Here is a 26,771-nt window from a genome sequence, read left to right on the forward strand (position 1 = left end):
CCTTTCAAGGAGTTGACTCCCCTCCTGTTTGTAGGCTCCCTTTAGGTACTAAAAGGCTGCAGTGAGGTTCACCCCGCAGCCTTCTTTTCTCCAGGCTGAACAAGCCCAGCTCCCTCAGCCTGTCTTCATAGGGGAGGTGCTCCAGTGCCCTGATCATCTTTGTGGCTCTCCTCTGGACCCTCTCCAACAGCTCTCTGTCTTGTACCGGGGGCTCCAGACCTGGACACAGTACTCTCTAGATGGGGCCTCATAAGAGCAGAGTAGAGGGGGACAATCACCTCCCTGTCCCTACTGGCCACCCCTCTTCTTGGAGCCCAGGATCCCATTTGCTTTCCGAGCTGCAAGGGCACACTGCAGGTTCATGTTAAGCCAAACAACTGAAATCAAACAACTGAAGCTGACTGACAGTGATTCCCCCACACGAAACTCTGCATCCCTGCGGTTGCAAAAATACAAAGGGCCAGATGCCAAATGTGTTGGTCCACCCTTGGAACCATCTCTGGGATGCAGGCCACCAGACCTGCCATGTGGCTTCCGATTGTGTGCAAAAGGTGCTTCTATTTCCACCCATTTATAAACATCTCAGAATGTGGCCAAGCAAGTCTGTCAGCTCCCATCCTGTTCTCCAATAAAGTTCTGCATACAATTTAGACGAACAGGAATTCTTTCCGCCACTCTTCAAGGTTCAGCCCATGTTTACTAAAATAACCATTCACAGGAAAACAACGGAGGCGCCTGCCAGTCCTAAACCAAACACATGGGCTGATGCTGTGGCAAAGAAAGCTCCACAGTATCATTAAGGTTGGAAAAGACCTCCAGGATCACCCAGTCCATCGTCAGCCCATCCCCACCATGCCTACGACTGACGGGCGGCCGCGCGGCCACTCAAGGCCCGCACCGCACCGCACCGCTACAGCGGCGGGAACCTCGCCGCCCTCCCCTCCTAGCCGCCGTTCCCCGGCAGCCCCGCAGCCGGCACTTCCGTCCCCCCCTTCCCGGCATCACTTCCAGGTCAGGAAGGCACCGGGCGGCTTCCGGCGGGAGGCTGCGGGGCGCCGAGCGCTGCCGGCCCGCGGGGCTGAGGGGCGCCGGCAGCTCCTCGGCGAGGGGAGCTCCCCGCGGGCAGAGATGTTGGCGCGCTTGTGGGGGTTGCTGTACAGCAGCTACTTCCGGTTCTGGCTGAAGTGGCTCTGGCGGCTGCTGACGGGGAAGTGCGAGCTGCAGCGCGTCTTTGAGGGCGCGAAGGAGGGCGCGCGGAGGACGCTGGGCATAGGTAAACTGGGGTGGGGGGGGCGGCCGCGGGAGCGCGTGCGGAGCCGTGTGCGTGCTGACGTCGCCGCGTACGTCCTGCGGGATGGACGAGTGGTGCCTGAGGGGAACCCGGCGCCGTTCGCTGATGTTGGTACCCTGACGCCGTTAAAAAAAGCCACGCAATAAAACAATGCACTTGATTCATTTCTGAGAGGAGGGAGGCGGGTCGCATGCCGCCAAATGCGAGTCCGATTTCAGTACCGCGACAACAAGCATCAGCAACAACCAGCGAATGGTTGAAGGCTTTCGGTTGCTCGGTACCGGTTGGTTTTAATGTCGCCCTACCCGTGTCATCCAAAAATTGCTCAGAATAATACAAGAATGCCTACTAGGAACTAATAAAACCAAACCAGTTCGGTATAAGTGACTTTTCTTGTGTTATCATTGCAGAGCATTCACTGGGATCATCAAAAAATAAGGTAATTATTAAAAATAATAAAATTGTGGAAAAGCGAGGTAACTGTTTGTTATTATCAACCTTATTACAGAGGCAGGTGCCTGAAAACGCTTTTTGAGGGAGGAAAAAAGTAGAGGAGAAGAGATGGAGGGAGAAGAACGCTGTTGTGGGTGCTGCATGCCAGCACCTACATCCCTCCATCGCTCCTCAGCAGCAGTCAGACAAGTCGTGGCACTGAGTTATTTGTCATGGAGAAAGTCGCCTCTCCCTGTCACAGCAGTCTGCCAGGCTGGTTTTGCAGAAACCAGCAATGGGACGTGGGCAGGTGATACAGAGAGAGCAGTTTTGTGCCACCTGTACTGTACATTCTCTAATCATTGGGAAAAGTGCAAGTTTGCAGGTAGGCTTTTAACTAACAGGCTCATGCTGAGTGTTCCTTAGCAGTTAGATACCGTAGTTAACACTCAACACCCTCAAATGTGTATCTCTTCAGATGGATGGGTCTTTGAGCATCTCTCAGTTCAGTTCTAAAGGACTTACCTCTGGCCTTGATGAAACAGAATGGTGTTGGTGTGAGTGCTAATGGTATTGAGAATGGACTGCGACCATGAGAAGTTCAGAAGAAGAAATAAAGTAGTCGCTAAGCGACTCAGATGGGCAGGGTGTAGTTATTGTTAGCGTTTGCCCTTTGTTCTAGAAGGCTGTAGAATGGCAGAAATTTGTATTGAGTTCTGCTGTTTCAGCTCAGGGTTTGTACCTCAATTTTATTAGTTTATTGTCTCCTAATTTTGAAGCACTGTTTCCTTATTGAAGTTTTGTCACTTTTGCTCCTTGACAGCTGCATTTGTTTAGATCGAGATTAGGAAGATCATCTTTCAGGTCAGCCTTTGAAGGCAAACATACGAAGGGAGCATGTAAACAGGAAGGGGAATGGCTGTTTACATGGGTGGATAGTGATAGAAAAAGGCGGAATGGTTTTAAACTGAGACAGGAGACGTTTAGGTTAGGTATTAGGAGGAAGTTTTTCACACAGAGGGTGGTGACGCACTGGAACAGGTCGCCCAAGGAGGTTGTGGATGCCCCATCCCTGGAGGCATTCAGGGCCAGGCTGGATGTGGCTCTGGGCAGCCTGGTCTGCTGGTTGGTGACCCTGCACACAGCAGGGGGTTGAAACTGGATGATCATTTTCAACCCAGGGGTCCTTTTCAACCCAGGCCTTTCTTTTCTATCATTCTATGAAACAAGAACCTAAACCTGGGTGTTTTATTTTTTGTGGGTCACCTACAAATTACATGTTTTTATTGAAATGAAATTTAATAATTAATTATTGAAGATCTTGCATGTGATTTGAGCACATTTATCATATACATTTTCAATTTATCGACTGTTCGCTTTTCATAGTTTTTAAAGAATACTTATGTGACAGGCATCCAGAGACTGAGAAGTAACAAGAGTAAAACAGGTGATAATTTTCTGCATAAATTTCTGCATTCCTCATGGGTCTTCTACTCTGTGAACTTCTTAGGTTCTAAGAAATGCTCTAAACGCTGATGAAACTGAAATAGAGAAGTGTGTCAGAGATGTAATGACAGAAAAGAAAATTGAACAGAAGGATGTCAGGTACGTTTGGAAGTCTGATGTGGGGTCTTCAAGCCCAACAGTTCTGACTTGTCACATTCCTGCTGTTGCTTAGTCTGATAGAATCAGTAGACAGTTCAGCACTTGCCTTTCTGTAGGGTTAGAAAATAAGGTACAGCTGTGTCCTGTTGAAGTTCTCGAAAATAAATTGCGAAGTTTAGTTTGACAGGAGTTGGTGATAACCACCTCTGCATCTCACAGGTCACTTGTGCTACTCCTTGCTGGTAAGTAGCGTTATCACAGAAGTTGTGACATGAACTTTGTAGTTGTTCAGATACATTTGAAAGAATATAATGATGCTGGATTATAGTTTGCATTCCTCTCCAGAAGTAATTAGGAGTGATTGAGGGCAAGGCCTGAACTAGAAGTTTGACTATTCAGAATGAAACTCGTCTTTGAAGTTGTAACATTTATATCATAGTTTGGATCGAGGCTTACAAAAAGCTTGGGGGTAGGTGCAGGTACAGTAGTCAGGATGATGTGTGGAGTTTTTGTGTCGCCAGAGATTTTAGCTGAGGGGCCTTACTTCCCTGCATGTCAGTGAAAAGGTCCTGACTGTGCAGCTCTCAAAACAGTTAGCAGTTTTATAAGTAGAAACAGGATCCAAATAGCAATACCAGGATGCTGAAGTATGAAATGTAAATGTAAAGCCCTTCCAAATTGTAACATTCATGTTGTGCTTAGGAATTCTCTTAACGTTGTTCAAGCAAGAATTTATGGCTGAGTATCCCTCTTAGTAGCTTCTGTTATTTGTTGTTATTCCAGGTTTAAGACAAATCTGCATATGTCCTTACTGCAAATAACAGGTTATAAAAAACTTTACTTGGATGTGGAAAACCTGAGGAAGATCACATATGATTCAGATAATGAAGAACACGAGGAACAGTTAATTGAGGTAAAAAAAAAACAACAAACCAAAAGCTGTACTCATCCCCCACCATCAAGTCCAGCAGTTGTAGTGAACTTGATTTAAAAGTAGCACTATGAGCAGCTGTCCTGATGGAAGCTCTTTTCCACTTGCAAACTTCTAAGCCGTTATAGACTCATCAAAATAAAATGCTGGAGTAAAACAAGCAAGGAAACAAAAGTTGCCTGCACTGGGATCATTTGCTGTAAAACCAGACAGAACACCAGCAGCAGACTAATTTTCCTAACAGGTCATTGAACAATCTTAACTGAAAAGATGTATAACTTCACCCACGCTTCTATAAATTTCCCAGCTAACAGTTACCTAATAACTAGAAAATCAACCCTCTTGGTCATTTCTTATTCCTGCATCAGTGTTGAAGAGGACAGTTCTGTCTTCCAGTATTCAATTATCAGTACAAGTAATAGCATACAAATGATATAATTCTGTTTAAGGCTTTTTAAAATAACTTCCAGCGTGCAGATACTTTAGCACGTCATTTTCTGAGTCATTCATAAGGACTCAACTTGTCATGGAAGTCCCAAATTCGTGCAGTGTGATTTGTGGTGAATTCGTATTTCAGTATGCTGCTGTCCTATCAGAGTGTGATTTTTGGAAATGTCACCAGTCTTTGCTTCTGTAGTGTCTGAGAAGGGAAATTAACACTTTGAAAGTTAAACGTAATCATTTTCATGCCTGCTTGTTACAGTACTGTTACAGTACGACTCCTGATCGCCACTAACAGAACAGCGTGCAGGCTGTGTGTGTCCTGTGCCATGGTCAGTGGTCTCTAACGTGCTCTGAATTACGAGTTATTATACTCTGGAGCGGCGCATAACATGGTAACGTTTGTGCAGCTCTGGAATTTGCTGATGCCTCATGAAAATCTGAAGGCCAGAATCACGAAGCAGTGGTGTGACATTGGCTTCCAAGGCGATGACCCCAAAACAGACTTCAGAGGAATGGGCCTGCTGGGATTAGTGAACCTGGTGTAAGTGAAACAAACTGCTGCAGTTCTACTGTAAGGATTCTGCAGTATCTCTGAGTTCGCACTGGTTAATTCTGTTTTCAATAAAGACTGAATGAAAGCAATTAGAAATGGTGCTTATATACAGACAAAACCAGTATTGTAAAATTAATTAGTGATTCTAGCAGCTGTACCTCTTCAAACATCTTGTTGGCTGAAGGTGAGGGGAGGGGAGAAACAAAGTTGCTGCAGACACCTTGTTTTTTGCACCATTTGATTGGTTATGCCTTCAAAATAATTTGCTGAAAGCTTTTTAAGTTTCTGAATTAATTACTGCAATGAAAAACGCATTTAATACCTTTGCTCAGTCAGATGGGCTTAGCTGAACTTCACATCTGTAGTGTTGCTTTTTTAAACTGTATTGGCTCGAACTGAATATAAGTTAATTTTGTGACATCTCCTTCGTTTTTGTTTTGTGATGTTTTTAGCTGATGTTGAACACAATCTTTTTAAATATGAACTTAAAAATAATGGAAGGTTTTGTTCCACACTGGCAGGTATTTTAGTAAGCATTACACCAGTGAAGCTCGACAGATCCTTTCTCATTCAAATCACCCAAAACTGGGGTAAGTCATAAGACTTTTTCTTGCTATTTTTTGTGGAAGAACATGTGAAGACTGTCAGGTACTTGTACTGAAAATGAAGAGGAAAATATTTGTGTTGCTTTCCATTTAAGTACAAGCCAAACTAGAAGTGTTTGAGAAACTGAACACAAATCATTTTCAGAACCAGAACTGTTTGCAGGTTTTTTTTTTATAACAGACTCAGTAGGACTAAAATGATGCAAAATAGTGGCTGTGGTTAACACTTGGAATATCAGCTGTATTTTTAATAGCCTTAGGTTAGATGTAGATATGAATACTTACTATTCACCTTCTTATTTATCCCACGTAGAGATGGTATAGATTCTAATCTTTTTTGCTGGACACTTGTTCTGTAATAAGTAAATAATGGAGGCATTTGCAAAACTAGTGTAGAGGAAATTAAATGTTTTTCAGTAGCTCACATTTATGTGGATAGATGAAATAGGGAAGTGAAAAAGGGCCTGTCGCTCTGAGTTGGCTTGTCAACAAGTATAGGAAAAATTGACTCTTACAGTTCTTGCAGTGTTATCTGCTTCTGGGAAACTTTTAAGTCCTTCAACACATAAGGTTAAAAAAAAACCCACAATGAACTGTGATTGCTGTTGCAGATATTCTTATGCAATAGTTGGAATTAATCTGACTGAAATGGCATACAGCTTACTGAAGAATGGTGCTTTGAAGGCTCATCTCTACAACGCGGTCCCTGGATTGCCACAGATGGAACACTTCCATCAGTTTTACTGTAAGTATCCACGGCTTTTTCAGTGCAGGTTACTGGAGGTAGACCTGAAACAGAGAGAATCTTATGTTTGATTTATTTTGAAGGGCGCTTATGCTTTTTTCCTCGTTGGCTGCAGCAAGATCAGGTATTGGAACTGCAACCAACACTGAGTCACCATGCTACAGAAATACACGCCTAAGGAATAGATTTAGGTGACTTTCTGTATCTGCAGGCTGAAAATTCAGTATTTGCAGATTTTTATTTATCTTTTATTCATTATTTCAGTGCCCTTGAGGTTGCAGTTAAAAGGGATGAGGCACTCAGCTATCTCAGGGGGTTGAAAAGAGTCTAAAGGATCACTGTTGGTCTAACAAGCTCAAGGCAGAAAATGGCAGAGCTCGTTTGCATAGATCTGTATTTATTTTCTTCACAGGTTATCTGGTTTATGAGTTTGACAAGTTTTGGTTTGAGGAAGAACCAGAAAGTATTATGCACTTCAACCAGTACAGAGAAAAATTCCATGACAAGATTAAGGGTCTTCTACTGGATTATGATGTGATATTAACCTTGCAGAACAAAAAGAAACCATAACTCCTCTGCAACACATCAGGTTCTACATCAACAAGGGAATTATGCATTTGGTTGCAAGTTTTGCAGGTTTCACTATGAACTGTGTAACAATAGAACTCTTTTGCATTCAAAAGAAAAAAAGCAAGCTAAATTAGGTTAACAAAGCTCGGACAATCAACCTCTGTTTACAGCTCTTATATGCTATTCTCCAAAGGACATTTTTGTATGTGTGTTTATCTCGTTGTTCAGTTTGGTTTTGTTTTTAACCTGGCTGTCTGATGGTCCTCCGGATCATTTGCTCTCAATTTCTTTTATACTTCTTGGCGCAAGAACTTGAAGCAGATATTTTTTCTGCACGGTGTTTCTCATTAATACGTTTATCTGATTATTGTACCTTAAAGCTTTTTTTAGGTGAAGTTTCTGGTTTTGGGCTCTTTGTGTTCTCATTCTGTACGTGTAGTCCATCATCTACTTGTCAGCGTTCTGTTTCTGCAATGAAAGGAATGCATTAAGTCATGTAGAGTCTCGGAGAAGGGGCTTAATTCAGCAACATACCTATGTACGTACTACAAATTCCTTCTGGCTAAGGAAGTTTTTTTGCTTGTGGATTTGTACCAGCAGATTTCTGTGCTTGCAAAAAGCTTCATTTGCAAACAAACAGAAAAAGAATCATAAATCAACAGTGCGAGGGTCAGGCCCTCTTTCTGAAAGCATTCCTGCTCTAAAACTTTTCCATTCTTTCTGATCTAAGATGTTTGACTTTGTTGCCAACCCTTTTTTTTTAGCAGATAACAGGGAATTCTGATTGGGAATACAAAGGAGTTAGAAAGTTCACTCATTTATGTAAAATAATAAAAAAACAACCAACCACCACAATTGCATCTTCCCTATCCTATGAAAATTAACTCCAACTTCTAATGAAAATGCATTTTCCATGTAAGGATGCAGCTGTGACACATTCCTTAACCTTGGCATCCCCAGACAATCTAATCAATAACAGTTCATGTGTGCATTTTGACTAACTGTTGCTTAAAGCAGCTTCAAACGGATTTGGTAAAACCATCACTTCTTTTCCTAAAACCTACTACTAATCAAGTGCCTTCTGCTTTATTCACTCAGTGTTTTATTTTTATTCTGTAACCAGACCGTAGCCGTAGAAGCTTGAGTTATTTGGGAAAAGCCCTGTCAGTCCATCCCTAACTAGCACACTGGCACCAAAGTTTGATGCTAACACAAGCTTTCCTGGTTATTTTTTCAATTTTTAAATCATCTCAGGTAAATTAATTAACAACTACGACTCATAATGATGAGGCTCCTGAAGAACGCAGATTTGGAGCAGGAGAAGAAAGAGACAAACCCCTTTATGTAACGAGTCATGCTACACTACAGAGACACTACATTTATTATTATATTCTGTAATATTACATGACCTTGGAGAGATTAAAAACCCGTGTGGACGAGGTCCTGAGCAGCCTGCTCAGGGTGACCCTGCTTAAAGCAGGGGGCAGATGGACCGTGGGGTCTCCACAGCTGCCTCCCCACATCAATAGCGATGTGATTCTCTATTGTAGAAACAGGGACTTTGTGCACTGCCTCCACGCAGCTGCTCTTGGTCCCTTCAACATTTCTGATCTTTGTATTAGTGGGAAAGCTCCTGGTCATGGTATACAATACATATCTATATGCAGGAGGTGTTCTGCCATCTTTTTGTGGTACTTCAGTTATTGATAACGGTTGAACAGTTCTTGAGTTTACCATGCGCAGGGAGGAAAGAGGTTCAACTCACCTGTGTTGGACTGATACTATTCTATTAAAAAATAAAACTAAGTACTGTTGGTAGTTACAAGTACGTATGGTTATACCTCTGCTTGTCAGCACAACAGCAGTTCTTTTGCTGCTCCCACGTACTTGGAGTCTTGTAACTGTCACCACTGAGAAAGCTGAGATCCTGTGGTGCCATTTCTCTCTGATCCCTGTGCAAATTGGACTTTCCCAAAGTCTGACAGAGGCAAGGAGCAGAAAGCGCACACTTTCAGCTAGGAAGTGAGCTGCCTGCTATGTTCTAGTCCCACCTTCTTTCATGTTATTCTTAATGATTTTTGCTATTGCTTGTAGATCTCATTTGCAAGTAAATGGGGCACATCTTTTGCAGTTCACAAGTGACCACAAGATTCCTGCTCTGCTGCCAGACACGGATATCCATTTTTTAATTTCATCTTGCACTTGCTAGACAGTGACAGAGTTATTACCGTCTCAAAAATCCCTCTGTAAAATGCATCTTCATTAGCTTTTTTCAATTACTAAATGTCAACCCAGCTGTCACCAGGTGAGTGGTACATATGGGAACGCATTAGTTTGTACGTAGTTTTTGTTTAAGATGAGTATTTGCTAGGCTCCACTGCAGTTACCCAGTAAATGGTTAGAACCTGCATGTATTTTGGTGTGATCAAGTACCCCAGTGCTTCTGAGAGTCCCTGTGTGTAGAATAGTAGCAGCTCTCCCTGTTTTGCACTGGTGGTGGGCTAAGTGTATTGTGGTAGCGACTAGTACATAGGGAGGGGGAGGTCTAACTGCATTTAGGGGAGGGAAGAAGAGTGTTTAGAACAGTGTTTTGCTAGTCACTGCATTTTATACCAACTCTGTTACAGAATGACAATCCTAAAGCTATAGAGAATTCAAAATTGCCTTTCTGCAAGTTGATAAAATCAATTTGTTTAACGTCAGAACTTGTTGCTCAGAGTTTATCCTAAGAGTCTTTCAAGTTAAAACTTGGTAAATTCTCTTGCTGTTATTTATTAACTGTCATGTATTATCCTACTGGAACTTGTAAGTATTGCTAGTTTGCTAACACGCTGCATCTTGCAAGCATTCACTACACCGTGGCTGATACGTAACAGTCACTTTAGGAAAAAAAAAAAGAGAGTGAACACAGAGCGGTTCCCTATTTTCTTTTTGTTCTTGTAGCATCTGTTTAGCAAACTGCCTCCCTTCCCCTTGTTCAAGCACATGCTTAAACGTGGTACCGCACCATGAACAGAGTAATCTGGAGATATGGAAAGATTACTATAAATCAAGGCAGCAGCTAGTCTTTCATTCACTGAACGCACTGCTTCATACATAACCAACATAATTAGAAAGCATGATTTGAAGACAGTGCTACCTAAGGAACAAAAAGTGTTTTCAAACTGCTGCTTCTGCCGTCTGACGGTGCAGACAATAGGATGCCCTGTCCTAAAAGGGCAATGGGAGAAGGGGCCAATTTAAGCACCTTGAGTCATTTTGGATTTTCACTCGTTGGTGTAAAACAAATGAAAAACAAACCCCAAGCATTCATTCCCTAGGTTTTTCCATCCTAGTTTAAACGTTTAAAAACAAGAACGTTAGTTAGCCTTGTCTTAGGAATTACTGTGATGGAAGAAGTTTGTGGGAATTCAGTAGTCACGGTTATTGACAATAGGACTAGTGAATTTTTTTGGTCATACCTGTTTGTTTTGTGTTGCTGTGGTGACCTATCTTGGGACTGATGTTTCCTGTGCCAGTCTGTATATCGTTTTTCACTTGGGAAGAGGGTGGTGGAGGGGGGGAAAAAGACACCTGAGAGTGCTGCCAGGGGGCAGTTTCTCCTGGTCACACTGTGCTTAGGTAACTGCATACTAATAGAAATTTACGTTTACCACAGTATAAAAGCAATAATGTAAACTGTGACGTCTGTAATGGAAACTTAAGTTTACAATGGTAGAAATAAAGAACAAGTTATTAAAAATACTGTCAGTATCGGTGTGTTCCGGCCTGCTGTCATTGTTAGAAAACCAACAGTTTGCAGTGAGCCATGCATTGATGTCTTTTTCCTAGTAGCTGTACAGCACAGCTGAGAGAAGCACTAGAGGCTGCAGAACGTGGATATGTATGAAAGCTGAAATGGAAAAAGCCCCAACAGCTAGAACAGCTGCCTCACCTACATTTCCTAGTTTTAAAATCAGCATCCAAGATACAGATCTAAAAATCAAATACGAGAGAAAGAAAGGAATTAGATTGAAATCCGACTGTGAGATCTACACAAAAAGGTGTTTATTTTTAACTCTCGAGATTCGTCTCGTGATGTAAAGCAATGCTTACATGCAGGTGTGCTTGAAATCTTACATCTGTTCTAACAGGAAATTTTAATATGGGAAAGTCAGTTTGACACATCTGATAATTTTTGTGTTTTGTGACATTTAACGCTTCCTCTCTCCACGAAGAAACATTTTTTCTTAACTAAACACACAACTACAGCAGCAGTCCAAAAATTTGGCTGTACAATCAAAGTTGCACAGGTAGGCTGCTGTGCACCACTGTCTGCTGCTGCAGGGGAAGGCGGTTAATACTGCTCCCTGACCGTCACTGTACTATATCTCTAGTATTGTTTGATCTTTGTTTACTAAAAGTAACCAAGAACGCATACATGTATATATCAATAAAATATACCAGGGACGTTGTTTTAATGGCTAGGAAGAGCCTTCTCATTGCTAATAAAGAGCAAAGCGCCAGGAGCAAACTGACAGCTGGAAGAACTCTGGCAAACTTCTAGAGAAACCCTAATTTATCTTGGTTGGTTTCTTTGCTCCCCAAACCTCTATCTTTCACCATGCAGTCAACTTCAGATAGGCTTTTGCTTTTTTTTCCTAATTTTCCACTTGGCCTTTGCTTTTACTTATAAATTTCGGAGACCAAAGGCTTCTTTCAACGTACAAAAGTACTACTATATAAGAATTTTACCCACTTCACCTCTCACTCTTTTTTCCCCTTTGTATTCAGAAGCATAGAACAGGCTCGGCACTCTCTCAGTCTCAAGATGAACAAAACCCCAACTGTCAACTGGTCAATCATGCAAATACCAGTTATTGCAGAAAATGGGATGAGGAAGCAGATACTCAGGAAATCCAGACAGATAGTGAGCACTCCAGAGAAGAGAAGCAGTGGTAAATCATCGTCTCACAGGACATGCTTTGGGAGGTTACCTGTCACCAATTACTGATTGCATCTTGCACTGTGATTAAAAATCACTTCCCACATTTCATGCCTTGTATACTCAGCACCAAAACACACTCCTGCAATGACATTACTGGTAGAAGCATGTACTGCTTTCTTTTCTTATTAGATATATTCCAATTTAGAGATTCACAGAGAAGGATACTAACAGAAACAGCACTGAAGCTCAACAACACTGACACAAGCTTGATGGGAAGAAATCTGCTGAGCCTGTATTACACCAATACAGCTCAGGTGCCTTTTTTGATCTACCACTTCTTCATTTAGGCATATTGTAGGCTTACTGTGCTTATGCACTACCTTAAATTAGCTGCTTTAAGTATCCCAAAGGAATTTAAACCCTTCCTATTTGTTTCTGTAGCACACCTACTGTCAAGAGACCCAATTACCCCAGGCTCAAAATATTGCTGCAGTCACTAATAACGGAGAAGCTGTGATAGGAGGGACACAGCAGCTTAGTGAGTACTCAGTATAGCACACAGCTTACCCAACACAAATATCGTCTCTCTGCTTGACCAGCTGCACCAAGGCTATTTCCTTTCTCTCCCACAGCCCTTTACACAACACGCCACACGCAGCATGCTGGCCTCTGCTATCTTCATCTGTGACACAGCACCTGGCAGCTAACATCCACTGTAACAGAAGTGCCGTCATGGTTATATCCAACCCCTGAAGGTGCTTTTCTCTTTAGAACCATTTTAATGTCTAGTTTCCAGTAGGTTTAATACATGAGGTGTCCATCTGCTTCTGCTTGCCAAAAGCACAGGGCAAGTGAACCTTCATGAGCCCCAACAAACACTGCCCTTACCTCCAACACCCAGAACTCACAAGGTGTACGTAAGAAGTTGCTATCAATACGTACCTTTAACTTGCATACACTATGAGTATCTGAGTAAGTTGAAGGACAGACTGGAAGAAAACTCGATGGAAAAGCATTTCTTTGCAGCTTCCCCTCCTCCTTTAAATAGAGCTACATGGAATGGAGTCCCACTCCCTCATGGCTCCACTGTCTGTCACTTGGCTGGCAGCATCCCCCCAATCAGGCTCCTACCAAACCAGACAGGCAGCTCAACAACATCCAGAAGTAAGTTTTAGTTCTCAAGAGAAAGGTGGTCTTCCTTTTTGTGCCGGCTGTGAGACCAACAGACCTAACTCAACTCCACTGCTCACAGACTCAGGAGGGTCTCTATCTCAAAATGCACGTCAAGAGACTTGCTTACACAACATGTCTAGGTATACAGAGACTTCAAATACACACTCACATTTTCTTGAAGGTCTTCACATGACTGCGTGCCGGTCAGCTGAACTTCAGTGACTTCCACCAACTTCCAACTTACACCCAGGTCACAGCAGCTCTTGCCATCAAACAAGCACCTATCAGGAGGCCATGGGAAGTGGCTTCATCAGGTGAGCAGCCTTACTAAAATCCTGGAGAACTCAGCTCACCTGGCTGCTTCCTGGCACAAAGCAGCTCTTAAAGATGACTCGGCTCACACTTTAAAGTCATTGCTGAGATGGTTGTGTTATTCAGAAAGGCAAGGAAGGCAATGCAGAAAGAAAATTGACCCTGTAAATGGCTATGGGGATAGGAGAGATCCTTGTGGATGCCTCCTCTTTTTATAAGAAAGCCATTTTACTGCTACACCGCCAGTCCTGGTGGGTAGAGCACAACTGGCAAACTCTCATAGGATGAAATGTACTTCATCTGTAATCCATACAGCTCTTGGGGTGTGTGGCAGATTGCTGATATGCGTAAGTACACTTGGACATGACAGACACTCATGGAAGTATTCTGGGGTTCTACAAACTGAAAAAGGCTGAGTATGTTTAAGGAAGTGTTGAAGACTTCCATAGCAATGTACTGGCTGCCAGGCCCTGTTCTGGCCTTAGCATGTGAAGTTAAAACATGAAGCCATGTTCTTCAAAATGGTCATTACAGCTTCATATGAATGTCATGATTTGATATGCATGCAAACCAACTTGCATGTTTTCATATACAATTTGTTTTTTTTATATTGTTATGTTTTTATGTTGTTATGTAGACTCTACAGAGCTAAAACAGAAACAACTCCAATTACTCCCAAAAGTAACGCTAAAATGGTCAAGATAAGGCTTACGTAAGCATTAATGCACTCAGAAATCAAGAGGCTTTACATACACACAAATGGCAAGATGATAAACTGCAAAAATAAATACGTATTTACAGAGCAGATATATATACTGCCTGTTTCTATTACTGCCACGGCTGTGAAGCTGACAGCTTACCCTGTGAAAAGCATTTTAATTCTGACAAACGTAAAAGCATGCCTAGCAAGCTATGGCAACATACAGATGCTTAACAAAACACCTGTGGGTCGTGATGAAGTATTAACAACTGTTGCCACCAACTGTGAGCCTAACATGGAAATGCGTTCCACGGAATGGCACAGTGTGAGAGACCCATGTGGACTGCTTGCTTGTTGCAGATAGATTTCAACACATGCAAGTGTTTAAGGAACAGAAGAAGCCAATGTTTTCCTTCTGAAACCTCGTGTTGGAGAATTCTTTTGCCTCTGTAGTAAAACCCAATCACCTACTTTCCCTCTAGCATGACTTAACATTAATATTAAAAATCAGATCTGTGCAGTGTATTTTATTTGTTTACATTACCTAGTTGTGGTTAAAAACCACTTTATCTGACAGTTTAAAAGCATTCTTTTAAAATAAAAAGAAAACAACTTTTGCTAAAAATTGGCAAGTTACATGGCTGCAATATACAGGAGTATAAAAAATTAACAGTATTCTACAGAAAATATTCTCAAAACAGCAAATAAAGATTAGGCATAGAAGCATGATCCTGAACTGAACAAGTATGAACTATAAAACAGCTAACGAAATTTAAAAAAATCCTGAATATCCGTATAAAAGAAGCAAGGATTGAAAGTGCAGGTGCTCCAGTTTGCATTTTAACATATTCAGTAAGCTGATACAGGATACTATTCGTTTTATATAAAGTGACAGTGTTCTCAGTAAGACTTAAACATTCAGTTACATTATCTTGCAGCTTTTTCATTACCTCTACTTTACACCGTTGTAAATGAAGACTTATGCAATACAGGTTTTTAACTTCTTAATCTAACAAGGATATAGTAAGTTGGTGGTAAAGGTTAGTTTTAAAAGCTAAGCTAAATATGCTGTAGATCCAACTAGATACTTTTGTGTTCTGGTTTTTAAAATTTATTTCTAAAAACATCTGTCAATTTTTAAGGGACTCCACCAAGCTGTTTTGGTACCTGCACACGCTGTCATTGGAGCTTAATGGCAGCAAGGCTTCCAAGTCCATTTGCTAGGAGCACAGCTCCAGGCAGGACCACGATGGAGATCTATTTTCCCTTGGTGGCCGAGGGCTGTTCCTCTGCTGGGTCTGGTCAAGCTGGAGGTGGCTGAACGGAGGCAAAGGCAAATGGATTCTGTGTTCTGTTGGAGCAGAAATCATCATACTTAAATGCGTGAGGTGCCAGCTCAACCTGGGACGCCCTTTCTACTTTTGAGCGTACCATTCTCAAGCAAGGGAAGTTAGGCCCCAGTCAGGAATCACTGAAGGGATCTTGCATGTATTCAGAAAATGAAAATGAAGCATACATTAAAAAATATTATCCCCTCTGGGAATAATAGTAAAAAAAAAAAAACACAAAACGAGTTATATGCAATAAAGTTATCCTGCAGGGATGGTGCCTGGAACATAACTTCACCCTGAAGTCCTATTCAGTTTGACAGTGTCCCTTTAAGTTTTAGGTACTTTTTTTTGTTGTTTTGTTTACTATTTCCCCTCAAGAATCAGACCTCTGCATTATGTCTGTTTTTAAAATGCACACAAATATCAGCATTAAGTTCACATTTAGAAGAACTAATCTTTACCATTTAAAATTGACAGCAAGGTTAATAATACACACACTTCACTGACAACTGATATTTTTTTTTTTCTGTATTTTGAATAAAATTTGCATTCGTGTAACATTTCCCACAGAAAGAGTGATTATACTTCAAGACATAGTTAAGTATGCACCCCAACCTTTTCACATTAGTGAAAACAATAATGTTTTGAAAATACCAAGGCCTGTGCCAGGTACTCATAAATACATAATAGAAAAAATAAAAAAACCTGCCCTTTATCCCGACATAGTAGAGATTTCGTAGTCACTGGCTGAGGTGATTGGTTTACCCATCATCCTGACATTTTTAGCGTTAGTGATCCTAGCCATCATGGACACAGGCTTATCAAAGTACCTAACCAGCGCCGGCTCAGTCAAAAGGGAGGCTAAAAACTGTTCAAAGGTGATGGCCCAGTCCCTGTCAATGCTAGTGCTTCTATGGAGAGAAGTGGTGTGGTTGCTCCGTACTAAAACAGTGTCTTCACCAATGTCCTCGCAGTGCAGCTTTTCTTCTTCATGCGAACCTGCACTCAGCACCGAGTAGGAGGACATGGAGCTATCGTCTTTTGTGTCATCGTCAGAAATGAGCATGGAAGAACAGGCTCCGTTGTCCCTGGGAGAAGAGTCTTCAAGTTTAATGTCCTCCATTTGCATGCCCAGGGTGCTCTCGCTGCAAATGGCCTCCTCGTCGTTGGTGACCAGGCTGCCTTGGAACGGCTTGTGCTGTTCAAGGGGGTACTGCTGGCTGTTCTTCTTCTGAAACAGCTCGCTCTGAATAGTTTTGCTGCAATTGTTACTGCTGCTGTCTGCCTCTTTTGTGGGCTGCACCGAGAAGAGCTTGCCAACTTCACCTATCTCCAAAAGCAAGCTCGTCACAGCAGCAGTAGCATGGTACAGATCTTGTTCATTGGGGTCTTCGCTGAACATGTTGTACATTGTCTTGCACAGTTCGATGAACTGTCCCTACAAACAGAAAAAGAAAACATTATCGAGAGAGCGGGAAACAAATTCAGCTGCTGAGACCTAGTAAATCAGTTTAAAAGAAGCTTGAAATAGAGGGATGACAATAGTTTATCTGATTAAACTGAAACTGAAATTACTCTGGGTAGAGTCTAGAAAGCATTTCCAATTATTGGACAGCCACATGTTGTCTCTCTCAAAGCTATCTCAAACAGTTTAACCTGGGCGTTCCTTCCAACAGATGACAAATTTCTCTCTGCAGCCAGAGGAGGGCAACAGAGGGCGAGCAGCGAGACACAGCACTCATCTGATGCCTCTTCTTACTGGAAGAACGCTTAGTGTAACTAGCAGTCTAACAAAACCAGTGGAAAGTAAGGAGAAATGAAAGAAGTGACCTTAGTGCTATTTTAATAGGCAGTGGTAACTCAGTTGAATGCATGCCTTTCAAAGTTCAAAACCGACTAACAGAAGGAGAAGGTTTGCTTAGGGCTACCTAAAGAAAGAAATCCTGCTCTACAGTGAACTTCCCGTATGAACTCTGGAAGGAACAGCTGTTCCAGTGTCTTTACCCTCCCTGGCTGCTATGGATTTGAGACTGACAGTCTAAATAAGAAAACACAAAAGGCTTCTTTCAGGTACCACGTATTCAGGGTTACGCAGTCGTTGCTAATAGTCAGCGTCGTATCACCCTTTGTCTACAAGCCTAATTAATAGGTTATCATTCCTCTATGTACGCATCTCGCATTCACGACGTTCTGGGAGCTGGACATGACTTGGTTGAAGACAACTAACTTATATATTCAGCTCACTGCTGTGCCAGTTAAAAAAAAAAAAAAAAAACCTGCCTCAAAACTTCTACTAATCTATTGAATATTTTCAAGTATGTTTAAAAGAAAAGTTTAAATTTAGTGAAAAATGAATGTCAGCAGAAGTACCTGGTTCAGCTTGGGCAAATCCTTGGAGTTTTTTGCTTTGGATTTATTCTCTTGGCTCCACATTCTCAGATAATTTCGATTCTCTTGTGAACTCTTCTTGCCTATTATCAATAAAATTACCCAGAGACGCAGGAAAAGTCCAAGAAGAAACCTCCAATTAATACCTTTTTCCATTTTCTAAAGGATTATCTTGTCAAGAAATTCAAGATGTAATTCAGAGGGAGACAACATGCATACCTTTGTCTGTTTTCAGACTCACTGTAACAAACCCATCATCTACTCCTTGTTTGTTCCTGCTGTCTAGACCAACAACTAGAAAATACAAGGGTGGGGAGAGAGACCATTGTGGCTTCACATCTATCAATAGATTTCAGGTGTACAGAATAAAATAAAGGCATTTTCACTCTACAGAAAATGAAGAGAAAAATTGCTAAAACTAAACCATGATTTTCATTTATTCTTAAGTCTCCTGACAAATCCCAAATAATCAGTTATTACTTACAATTAAACTCACTAATATAAACACTTATCTGCATTTTCAAACAAATTCCTTCCCTCTGTAATCTGGAGGATGGGTAATATTTTCTTAAATCAGAGAGAAGCTTAATATCATATATCTCTCCAAGGAAGAGAATGTCATTTAAGACAACACAGTTGAGAGAGATTGAGAGAGATATTCTTATTAAGCTACAAGAAGTTTTCAGACTAATGAACTGATTTTCATGTATCTGTTGGCTCAATTTTTATTTATTTATTTTTAGAATTTCCCATGTTCTGTGATCCAAATGCATCGTGAAAGACAATATACGTATTTTCATTTTCCATCAAGCCCTATATGCTCAATTTATCACAGAAATACTTCCCCAGTAAACACATCAATTACATTGTTCTCAGAGTATTTCTGCAGAGCACAATCCAGGGACCCCATGGGGTACACACACAAACCCAACTAAGGATGACAAAATAGGTACGCAGGCCACACAATACTTCTTTTTACAGTAGTTCACTCTCAGAGTTTGGTCCAGTGAAATGGTAGCTTTTTAAGAAGACACGGTGTTTGAAGTGCATTACCTTGTATTTTCATACTCAAGACAGAAGATGCCTACCATGCGTACATTCGGGTGTGATGTCTTCAAAGAAGTACTGCGTGGCTTCAAAAGCAGAGTCTGGTTCTTCTTGTTCAGGGGATGGATCTAAGCAATACCACAAAACTATTTCATTAAAAACTCTACACTTCCACTAAAAACTATAACATATCCCAATTGATACACTTAACATTTTGTTTTCTGGAAATAATAGTTTGAAGATGTGAAGGTTCAATTCATGGGAGCTCAAACAACTGGAGCTGGTACTACCTCTTTACTGTCACACCTTCCACCTCCAAAATTCACCTGTCTTTGGCTTCTCATAACTTCCTGCCTTCAGAAGCAGGCTTGTTTCCACGTCTAACTTCAGTTAATGTAACCATTACATTCTTCTGTGCAGGGTGTCCTAAGCAGGATGTGAACCTGTACTAGTTTGAAACAGCCTGTTACGACTTCATATGAGACCCCAGTTCTTCAATACCAGAACTTGCATTCTTGGAACTAATCTCTTCTTGTTCAGTAAAGTCAGCTGTTCTCCTTTCAGTTAAACTAGTGAATCACTCCAGCCGACCTCCAAATAAACCCAGCTGGGAGCCATCAAGGACACACGTTCAAAACACATGGAGGTGAATGCCCTCTCACCCATTTTAGATGCATTTACCAGAAGAATAAACATGCATGTTAATTAAAGCATCCAAACCACTGCAACGTAATTAAATCACAGACTCAGTGAGGACAGCAGTAGGTGCTTTATGATAGACTTCAGACAACTCAGAGAGGATACAGTTCCAGGACACTGTTTTCTTCAAGGGCAAAACTGTTCTGAGATGATGTTTCCATCCCCTCTCCACCCTAAACTTGCCTTCTCCACTGAGCTGAGTTCAATTTGTACAGCTCCCTGGAAACATCTGTAAAAGTTACCTGTATTTTACAAGAAAAAGTATCTTTCTGGAAATACCTGTACCACTCCAGTGAGGAACCTGAGAAGAAAGCCTGGAGACAGAACAGTAACCAGGTCACACAGGAACATTTTAAACCGGCTTTACTGCTAAATAAAATATGCTATGGTAACAAACCCTGAAGAACACTGTATTTGTTCTGCTTGGGGGAAGAACCAACCACAGCTCAACTGGAAAGAAACCCATATCAATGGCCTTTTGTGACAGGAGCAATAGAGAATCAGATGATGCTTTCAGATGTTCTAAATCATTTGGCTACGGCAAAAATCTCACTTATTTTATCACAGCATAAACATATAAAGTAGTTTCTACAAATTAATTTTAAATGGCACAACTACTTGTTTACAACTCTGGTCCAAAGTTCAGTTCTAGCCATAAAGACAGCTATTTTATTATAACTTACTTACCAGGCAAAACATGCATTTTATACAGTAGCTTTAGCTTCTCTGTAAGATCGCCATGGCATGCTGCACCTAAACAGCATTGTATATAACATGTTAATACTCAGCATTCAACACCATTCTATTTATTACTGCTAGAATACTGCATTTAGAAGCTGCTACATTATGTGGTTACGCCACTGTACCCCCTTTACAGCCCCAGATAGATCAGAAAGCAGTCATTTGACTTCTACAATCATACGGTTCTCAGCAGAGATGAATAAATAGCATGAGAACACAGAACAGTTCAAATTTTGTACTTCTGTGTTAGGTCCTTTATTACGTGTCTATTTCATTGCTCTCAAAAATAACCCATCATCACTGTGTTGCCACTGAACTTTTAGCGAGAGAAATTTTTTAAGATGACATGTTTGGGTGGACTTGAAACTTATCAGTCTGAAGAAACGATAAAAGCATCGCATGACTCAGAACATTTATCAGGAAGAAGAAAAAATAGTAATAGAAAAAGACATTTAAACACCAATACTATTCATCACCATTTAGCCAAGGGCTGAATTGTTATTTATGGAGTACCCTCTGACGATAGGTATCTACCTCAACTCCTTTCTGAAATCAGCTGTATGAAATCCAAGCTGCAGACCATTGTGGTAAGTAAACAAACGTTAGTTCATTTGAAAGCACCAAAATAACCTAAAACCAGACCTCTTCATGAATCATCTTCTTTATGACATATAACTCAGAAATAAATGAATTAACATTAATTAACTAGGTTGTACAGATTTATTTTACCTTACAGTGTCAACCTACCTATGCTATGCAAACAACAACAAAGTATGGGTTGGCAAATACTACCACAGTCCACTGTTAAGACTGCAATAAACACACATGTCAAGCCAAACAAATTGGAGCATCTACCTTAGTCATTTTACTTTTAACTTGGTCCCTTTTCCTTAAGTGTCATAGTAGTATCCAAATGCTTTCTTTTCTAGTGAAGTTTTGCCCTAGGTTATGCACCCAAGTACCATGTGATATGCCACACTGGTAAAAGCAACATGAAGTAACTGAAGCGTGGAATAAGGCTGCAGTTCTCAGACTTTCAGCAATGGCTATATATGCATTCATCAGAGTAGAATTCGGGGCATGGTGTATCTGGCTTGTTCTCATCCATATCCCCCGATGTAATGAATACTGAAAAAGCTTGAACAGCACTGCTTTTTGCTTTTTTTCCTGAAACGTGTCTGTGTGTTTCCCACTGAAAGGCTCTTTTTCTCCGCAAAACGTACAGGAATGAAGACAACAGAACTCAGGTCAAGCTGTCATCTGGATGCTTTCAGAGACAACCCTTGGGCCTCTCCCAAAAGAGGTCTGACAGTTTTGCAAAGGGACACACAGCTTACTGGTAACCTACAGGAACTGCTGGCAGTTGGCTGCACTGGGCTATTCCCAAATAACATTAGTCTACAGCCATAAAGACAAGAGACAGAAACAGACCTCTGGTAGACGTGTCCCTGTCATGGAATTAGGGAGACCTTTGCACAAGTGGGTGCCTCGGCTCAGGACATCATTCTGACCTGTACACTGTGGTGCGGGGTCATTCCACAAGACAGCCTAGAGAGCACAGTGCCTCCTGTCCAGCCTCTGCATCCCCAAACAGCAAAACAGATGCTGCGGCCAAAGGTCCATGAACAGCACTGAGGAGGTGGTAAGCCCATCCTTAGCTCCATTCAGGAACACCTCCTTCCTGGCAATCTGGAGGCACAGGCCTTACAACCCTCAACAGTGTTTAACAGATCTCGTGTTTTTGGGACACAATTCTCGTATGATACTCCTCCAGTTTTTATCCACAAGTTTTAAATGGGTGGTGCAAGCACAACACACACAATTCACTCATGTCTTATCCCAACAGCTTTTTGTGGCTCTAACTCACGCTTCCTGTAGCTTTTCCTAAACTCACCACATTCTGCTCCCAGCCCCACTTTCCTCTCATTGACTGACGTGCTTCCAAGCAGCAGCTGATGCTCCTGACTAGGTGCAGGCTACCAGCCCTAAAACCCAACTACTTGATGAAGGGCCAGCTCCTGCCTCATCTTGCTTACCCTTAACCCCGGGGCTCACCTGTTCCCTTTGTTGCAATATTGACTTCAAACTCTTGAAATTTTGCTTTGAGACTTGCATGAGCCACACTCTCCATTAATGACGTTTAACTTCCCCATCCAACCAGCATTATCATTTCTCCTTTCTTCAGTTTACTTATACTCTCTCTCTTAATCTGCAGGCCTGGTTATGGACTGCAGAAGTAATACAAGTAGGACCTCGCTGCACACATTGTGAGATGTGATACCTTCCTATCACATAGGGACATAAATATGAGCTGTCAGCAGACTTCTGAAGAGAAGCCCTTTTTATTCAGGGACAAACAAAACCAACACCCTGATACTATCCCTCCTGATTCCTCTTATGTGCATGTGAGCTTCTCAAAAGTCATCCTCTTGAACAGTGAAAAAGAAACACACGGATTACAAGTAACCAAACCACTAAGCATCCAATCTGTGTGCCACCTTCACGAGTCAGCAGTAAGGGAAATCTAGGCAGCTGTGCACAGCTGACAGCAGTGTTTTCAAGTGGAGAGTGTTTTTTTGTTTGTTTTAAATTTAACCGTAAAACGTAGCCAAACGTGAAGTTCTATAAAGTTAGAACCGCTCTCTAAGAATTAATCTTTCATACATAATCACCTCTTTCAGATGCTATCAACAAATCCTAGATCTTCTTTAGGACCATGCCCACCTATAGGAGATTGCATCAAGCTGTAATATAGCTATAGCAGCCAATTATTTGCACTGTGGACAAAGCTGTAAAGGGTTCAGAAAAGCTTTTTCTCATATAGAATTCTTTCAGGCTCACTTTCAGCACAATCCCAACACAGCCCTTGTTCTTCAGTAATGCTTGGTGAATGCTGGTTGTTCTGGCCTCAGCTGGGTTTCCAAAAAAAATGGAATCCTACCCTCAAAGTACTGCTTCCTACTACTGGTACAATGAAGTAACAATCACTGATAGACCATTTGGGAAGAGTAGGCCACATCATTTGTTAAGGTCTTGTGGAAGACAAACCACTATCTTCTTGTCCCTTTTAAAGGTCTTCAGCCAGATGCATGTGTTCATCGATACTAACACTGACAGCTGCCAGTAAAGCAGGAAAAAAAATAAGACTGCATCCTAATGTGATGATTTCTGGATGAGTTCATGTACACAGGTGTAAAGGAAGCAGGCTTTGCTTGGCCACATGAGAGGTGGGAAAGCATCAGTAGCAAAAGGAAGCACCATGACTTTAAGGGAGACCTACAGCTGGGCTCTCAGCTAGGCCCTCCTTGGACAGCTGTGAATATTGCTTCACACCACATCTGGGGTACAGGAATGAGGCCATGCCCATCACACTGCCACAGAGAACCACAGGTTCTCAGACTATAATTGATGAGTAGCTCACAAACAGTCCTTCTCCCACAGTGATCTAAAAATGCCTAGTGTAGGTGCACCTACTGACACCAACCTAAACCCCTGTGGGTACTACTGCCCTAGGTGTGATTAAATCAACTCATCAGTAGCTTGAAGAGCTCGTAAAATAAAAGATGACTTATGCCAATCTGCATACATCAAACTCAAACTCATAATTTGATAGCTGATAAAACATCTATGTTTGTGACAGAGTGCATCTCCTTTAGAAACGAGCTGTTTTAGATTATTTTAAGAGTGCTGTGAATTCTCCTTACTTAGCCCAGACACGAATTCACGGAAGTTGATGAGCAAGTCTCCATTTTCATCAAGAAGTCTGAATAAGCGTGCAGCTAATACATCTGAATGAGTTCCACACGCCCAAGGAAAGAGGAGAGCAAACATCCCCTTGAACTGCTCAAAATCAATACGGTACTGCTCCAGATAAGGCAGGCTGGGATCATGACGGTCAAGAGCATTGCTGTTTCCTCCCCAGTAGCAGCTAGTCAGATGTTCTGCCTGAAAAGAAGGCAAATGCTGTGATTGTCATCACCTCTGTTAATAACTCATGAGTTATCAATGATGAAGGAACAAAACTCTTCACACAGTCTTTAAACTACAGAGGAGTATCATATCTATTTCGATCTACCTAACCCTTGCAAATCTACGAAAGAGATTTCTCTACAGTCCAGCACAAAATCATCTCTATCTATCAAAGACTCAGAAAGGGGGAGGAGGGAGGAGGGGAGAATAGAATCTGTAATTTCAGGATGTATGAAAATAACTGTTTGGGTTTTTTTTTTACTTTATTGTTTCTAAAAAATCATATGTAGGCCTACTTTTTTATTCCTACTGAAGACAGTGGAAACCCTAGAGCTGATTTCTACTTCGAATCAACTCAGGAGCTTAGAGAAAGAAGTCTTAGCACTGTGCAGTGATCCGCTAGACTGGACTGTCTTAGTCTCGCTGCTTCCATAGTAGCCTGGAAGAAGGCAGTGCAGGATTTAGACAATCTTAGGCCCTGATATTACAGATGGGAAATTGAAATTCAATAACTACTTCATGGGATATCACAAAATCTTTTACAACAAACCAGAGGATTAAAGTACATTGTTTCACGGTACTGCAAATGGAAGTGAAGCCATATTGTTTTAATTATATCTGTGTATTGCTGTACACTTAACTAAGACATCACTTTGTGACACTATATTCCTACAGATTACATTAAGGCACTAACAACAGCAGAAATCAGCTGTTGCGATGTGACAAAGTAATGGAAATTATTTTTGTGTTCAACTCTAAAAATCAGGTATAGAGAGATGAGTTTATGAAGATTGATCAAAAGCCCCTCTATGTTAACTTCTACATAATATAAGCTTACTGTGTTTATGTATACTCACTTTTCCACGAAAAAATCACGTATTACATTACTTCTTCCCTTAGCTTTTAGAAATTGTTCAATTTCTTTTGTGTATTCAGTAACCCAGCAGCTAACTCAAGCTTGCATTAAGATACTGACAGAAAACTCAGACAGAACCTGGCCTTTAGTAAACAACACAATCCTGTATCATACATAAACTTGCTTCTCCTGCAGGCACGTGATCTTATCTTCACTTCAGCTTTACCTTGAAAAGAGCGTACAGTTCCTCCAATTCATCAATAGTGAAAGAAGTCTCTGTCACAATAGTGCGTACCTTTTGAAACATAACATTAACAGTGGTTACACATCTGAAATCCATGTCTCAAGAAAAGCTAAATTTTATTTCAGAAACAGATGGCCTTAGATCTTTGTAAAGAATATTATTCCAGTACTGACCACGTTGCGCTTTGTAGTGTCTTCAAGGGTTTGGATAACTTTCAGCCTTTGTTTGAATCTCATTTGTTCAATCAAATCTGCTCGGATACTTCCAAATTTCTTAAGTGAAAATAAAAAAAAAAAAAAAAAAAAGAGATAAAGGATAGTTTCTGTACTATGTATAGCTTAATGTACTCAAAAAATTCTATTTTGCGAAGGATCACAGCTAAAATACTAAAAGTAAACACGCTTGCTTCTTACACTCTCACTTGTACTTGTGCCAAAGCTAACACAGTGAGCTCACAGCCCCTGCTGCACTCAGCTAACTGATGAATGTAGTAGTCATTATATAACACATGTCTTGATCTTTTTTATTATTTTTATTTTTTTATTATTATTTTTTACTCTCAATGGTTTCTACAAAATTGTTGGGTGTTTTAATAAGTCAACCAACAACCACCACTACCTTCCTGGAACTAATTCTCTTTTTGCACCTGTCTACTGTTTCTGACACAATTCTTCACTCCCCATGCTTTTTTCTTTCTTTCTTTGCCTAATTATATAGGAGTACAGCTAGTTAGTTTTCTGTATGGAACAACAAAGTACTGCACGAGCACCAAACAGACAGACTGGCTTTCCACAGAGTCAGGTAATTCATCTCAATGCAGTTAAGGTTTAGGGAAAGAAAGCAGAAAGGTTTACGGGCACAGGAAGCAGCTCTGGAACAGCTATCATACTGCTAATAGGAACTTACACCTTGAGCTAAAATACTAGTTCACTCAGTATGCCATCAAAAGAAAATATGGAAACTAAGGAGAATTACTCCTTTAGTTACTCTCCTTAAAGTTACTCTTTATTTTTTTAATAAAAAATAATGTATCAGTGTAATCAACAGGGATATTTTAACTGATGGATATATATTTTATAATTTAAGAACAACAAGTTCTTTAGCAAGTTTTAGTTTAGCAAGTTTAGCAAGTTCTAGTTTTTTGTAAGCCTTCTTCTGTGCTTCACAGATATTCCCTGTTATCAATTCCCTTCACTTGAAAATATTTC

General features: G+C 41.1%; 2 protein-coding genes across 2 annotated transcripts in view; one reads left to right on the forward strand and one right to left on the reverse strand.

Moving 5' to 3' along the window:
- Nucleotides 1–1,128: 1,128 nt before the first annotated feature.
- On the forward strand, nt 1,129–7,176 carry ELMOD2 (ELMO domain containing 2; the record flags this gene model as incomplete). Its single annotated transcript, XM_079535148.1, has 8 exons — nt 1,129–1,273; nt 1,702–1,730; nt 3,234–3,328; nt 4,112–4,241; nt 5,111–5,244; nt 5,778–5,846; nt 6,473–6,606; nt 7,019–7,176. The coding sequence occupies 8 exons, from the start codon at nt 1,129–1,131 to the stop codon at nt 7,174–7,176; spliced, it is 894 nt and encodes a 297-aa protein (XP_079391274.1).
- Nucleotides 7,177–16,331: 9,155 nt separating this feature from the next.
- Nucleotides 16,332–26,771, reverse strand: part of TBC1D9 (TBC1 domain family member 9) — a gene marked incomplete at both ends in the record, with an annotated part of 41,736 nt that continues 31,296 nt past the window's right edge. Inside the window, 8 exons of the mRNA XM_079534971.1 lie at nt 16,332–17,057; nt 17,990–18,090; nt 18,227–18,301; nt 19,096–19,182; nt 20,441–20,506; nt 24,199–24,439; nt 25,546–25,614; nt 25,737–25,835. Coding sequence (XP_079391097.1) covers nt 16,332–17,057; nt 17,990–18,090; nt 18,227–18,301; nt 19,096–19,182; nt 20,441–20,506; nt 24,199–24,439; nt 25,546–25,614; nt 25,737–25,835 — 1,464 coding nt within the window. The remainder of the gene's footprint in view (nt 17,058–17,989; nt 18,091–18,226; nt 18,302–19,095; nt 19,183–20,440; nt 20,507–24,198; nt 24,440–25,545; nt 25,615–25,736; nt 25,836–26,771) is intronic.

This window comes from Tetrao urogallus (genome assembly GCF_951394365.1).
Source record: "Tetrao urogallus genome assembly, chromosome: 4".
Classification (NCBI taxonomy): Eukaryota; Metazoa; Chordata; class Aves; order Galliformes; family Phasianidae; genus Tetrao; species Tetrao urogallus.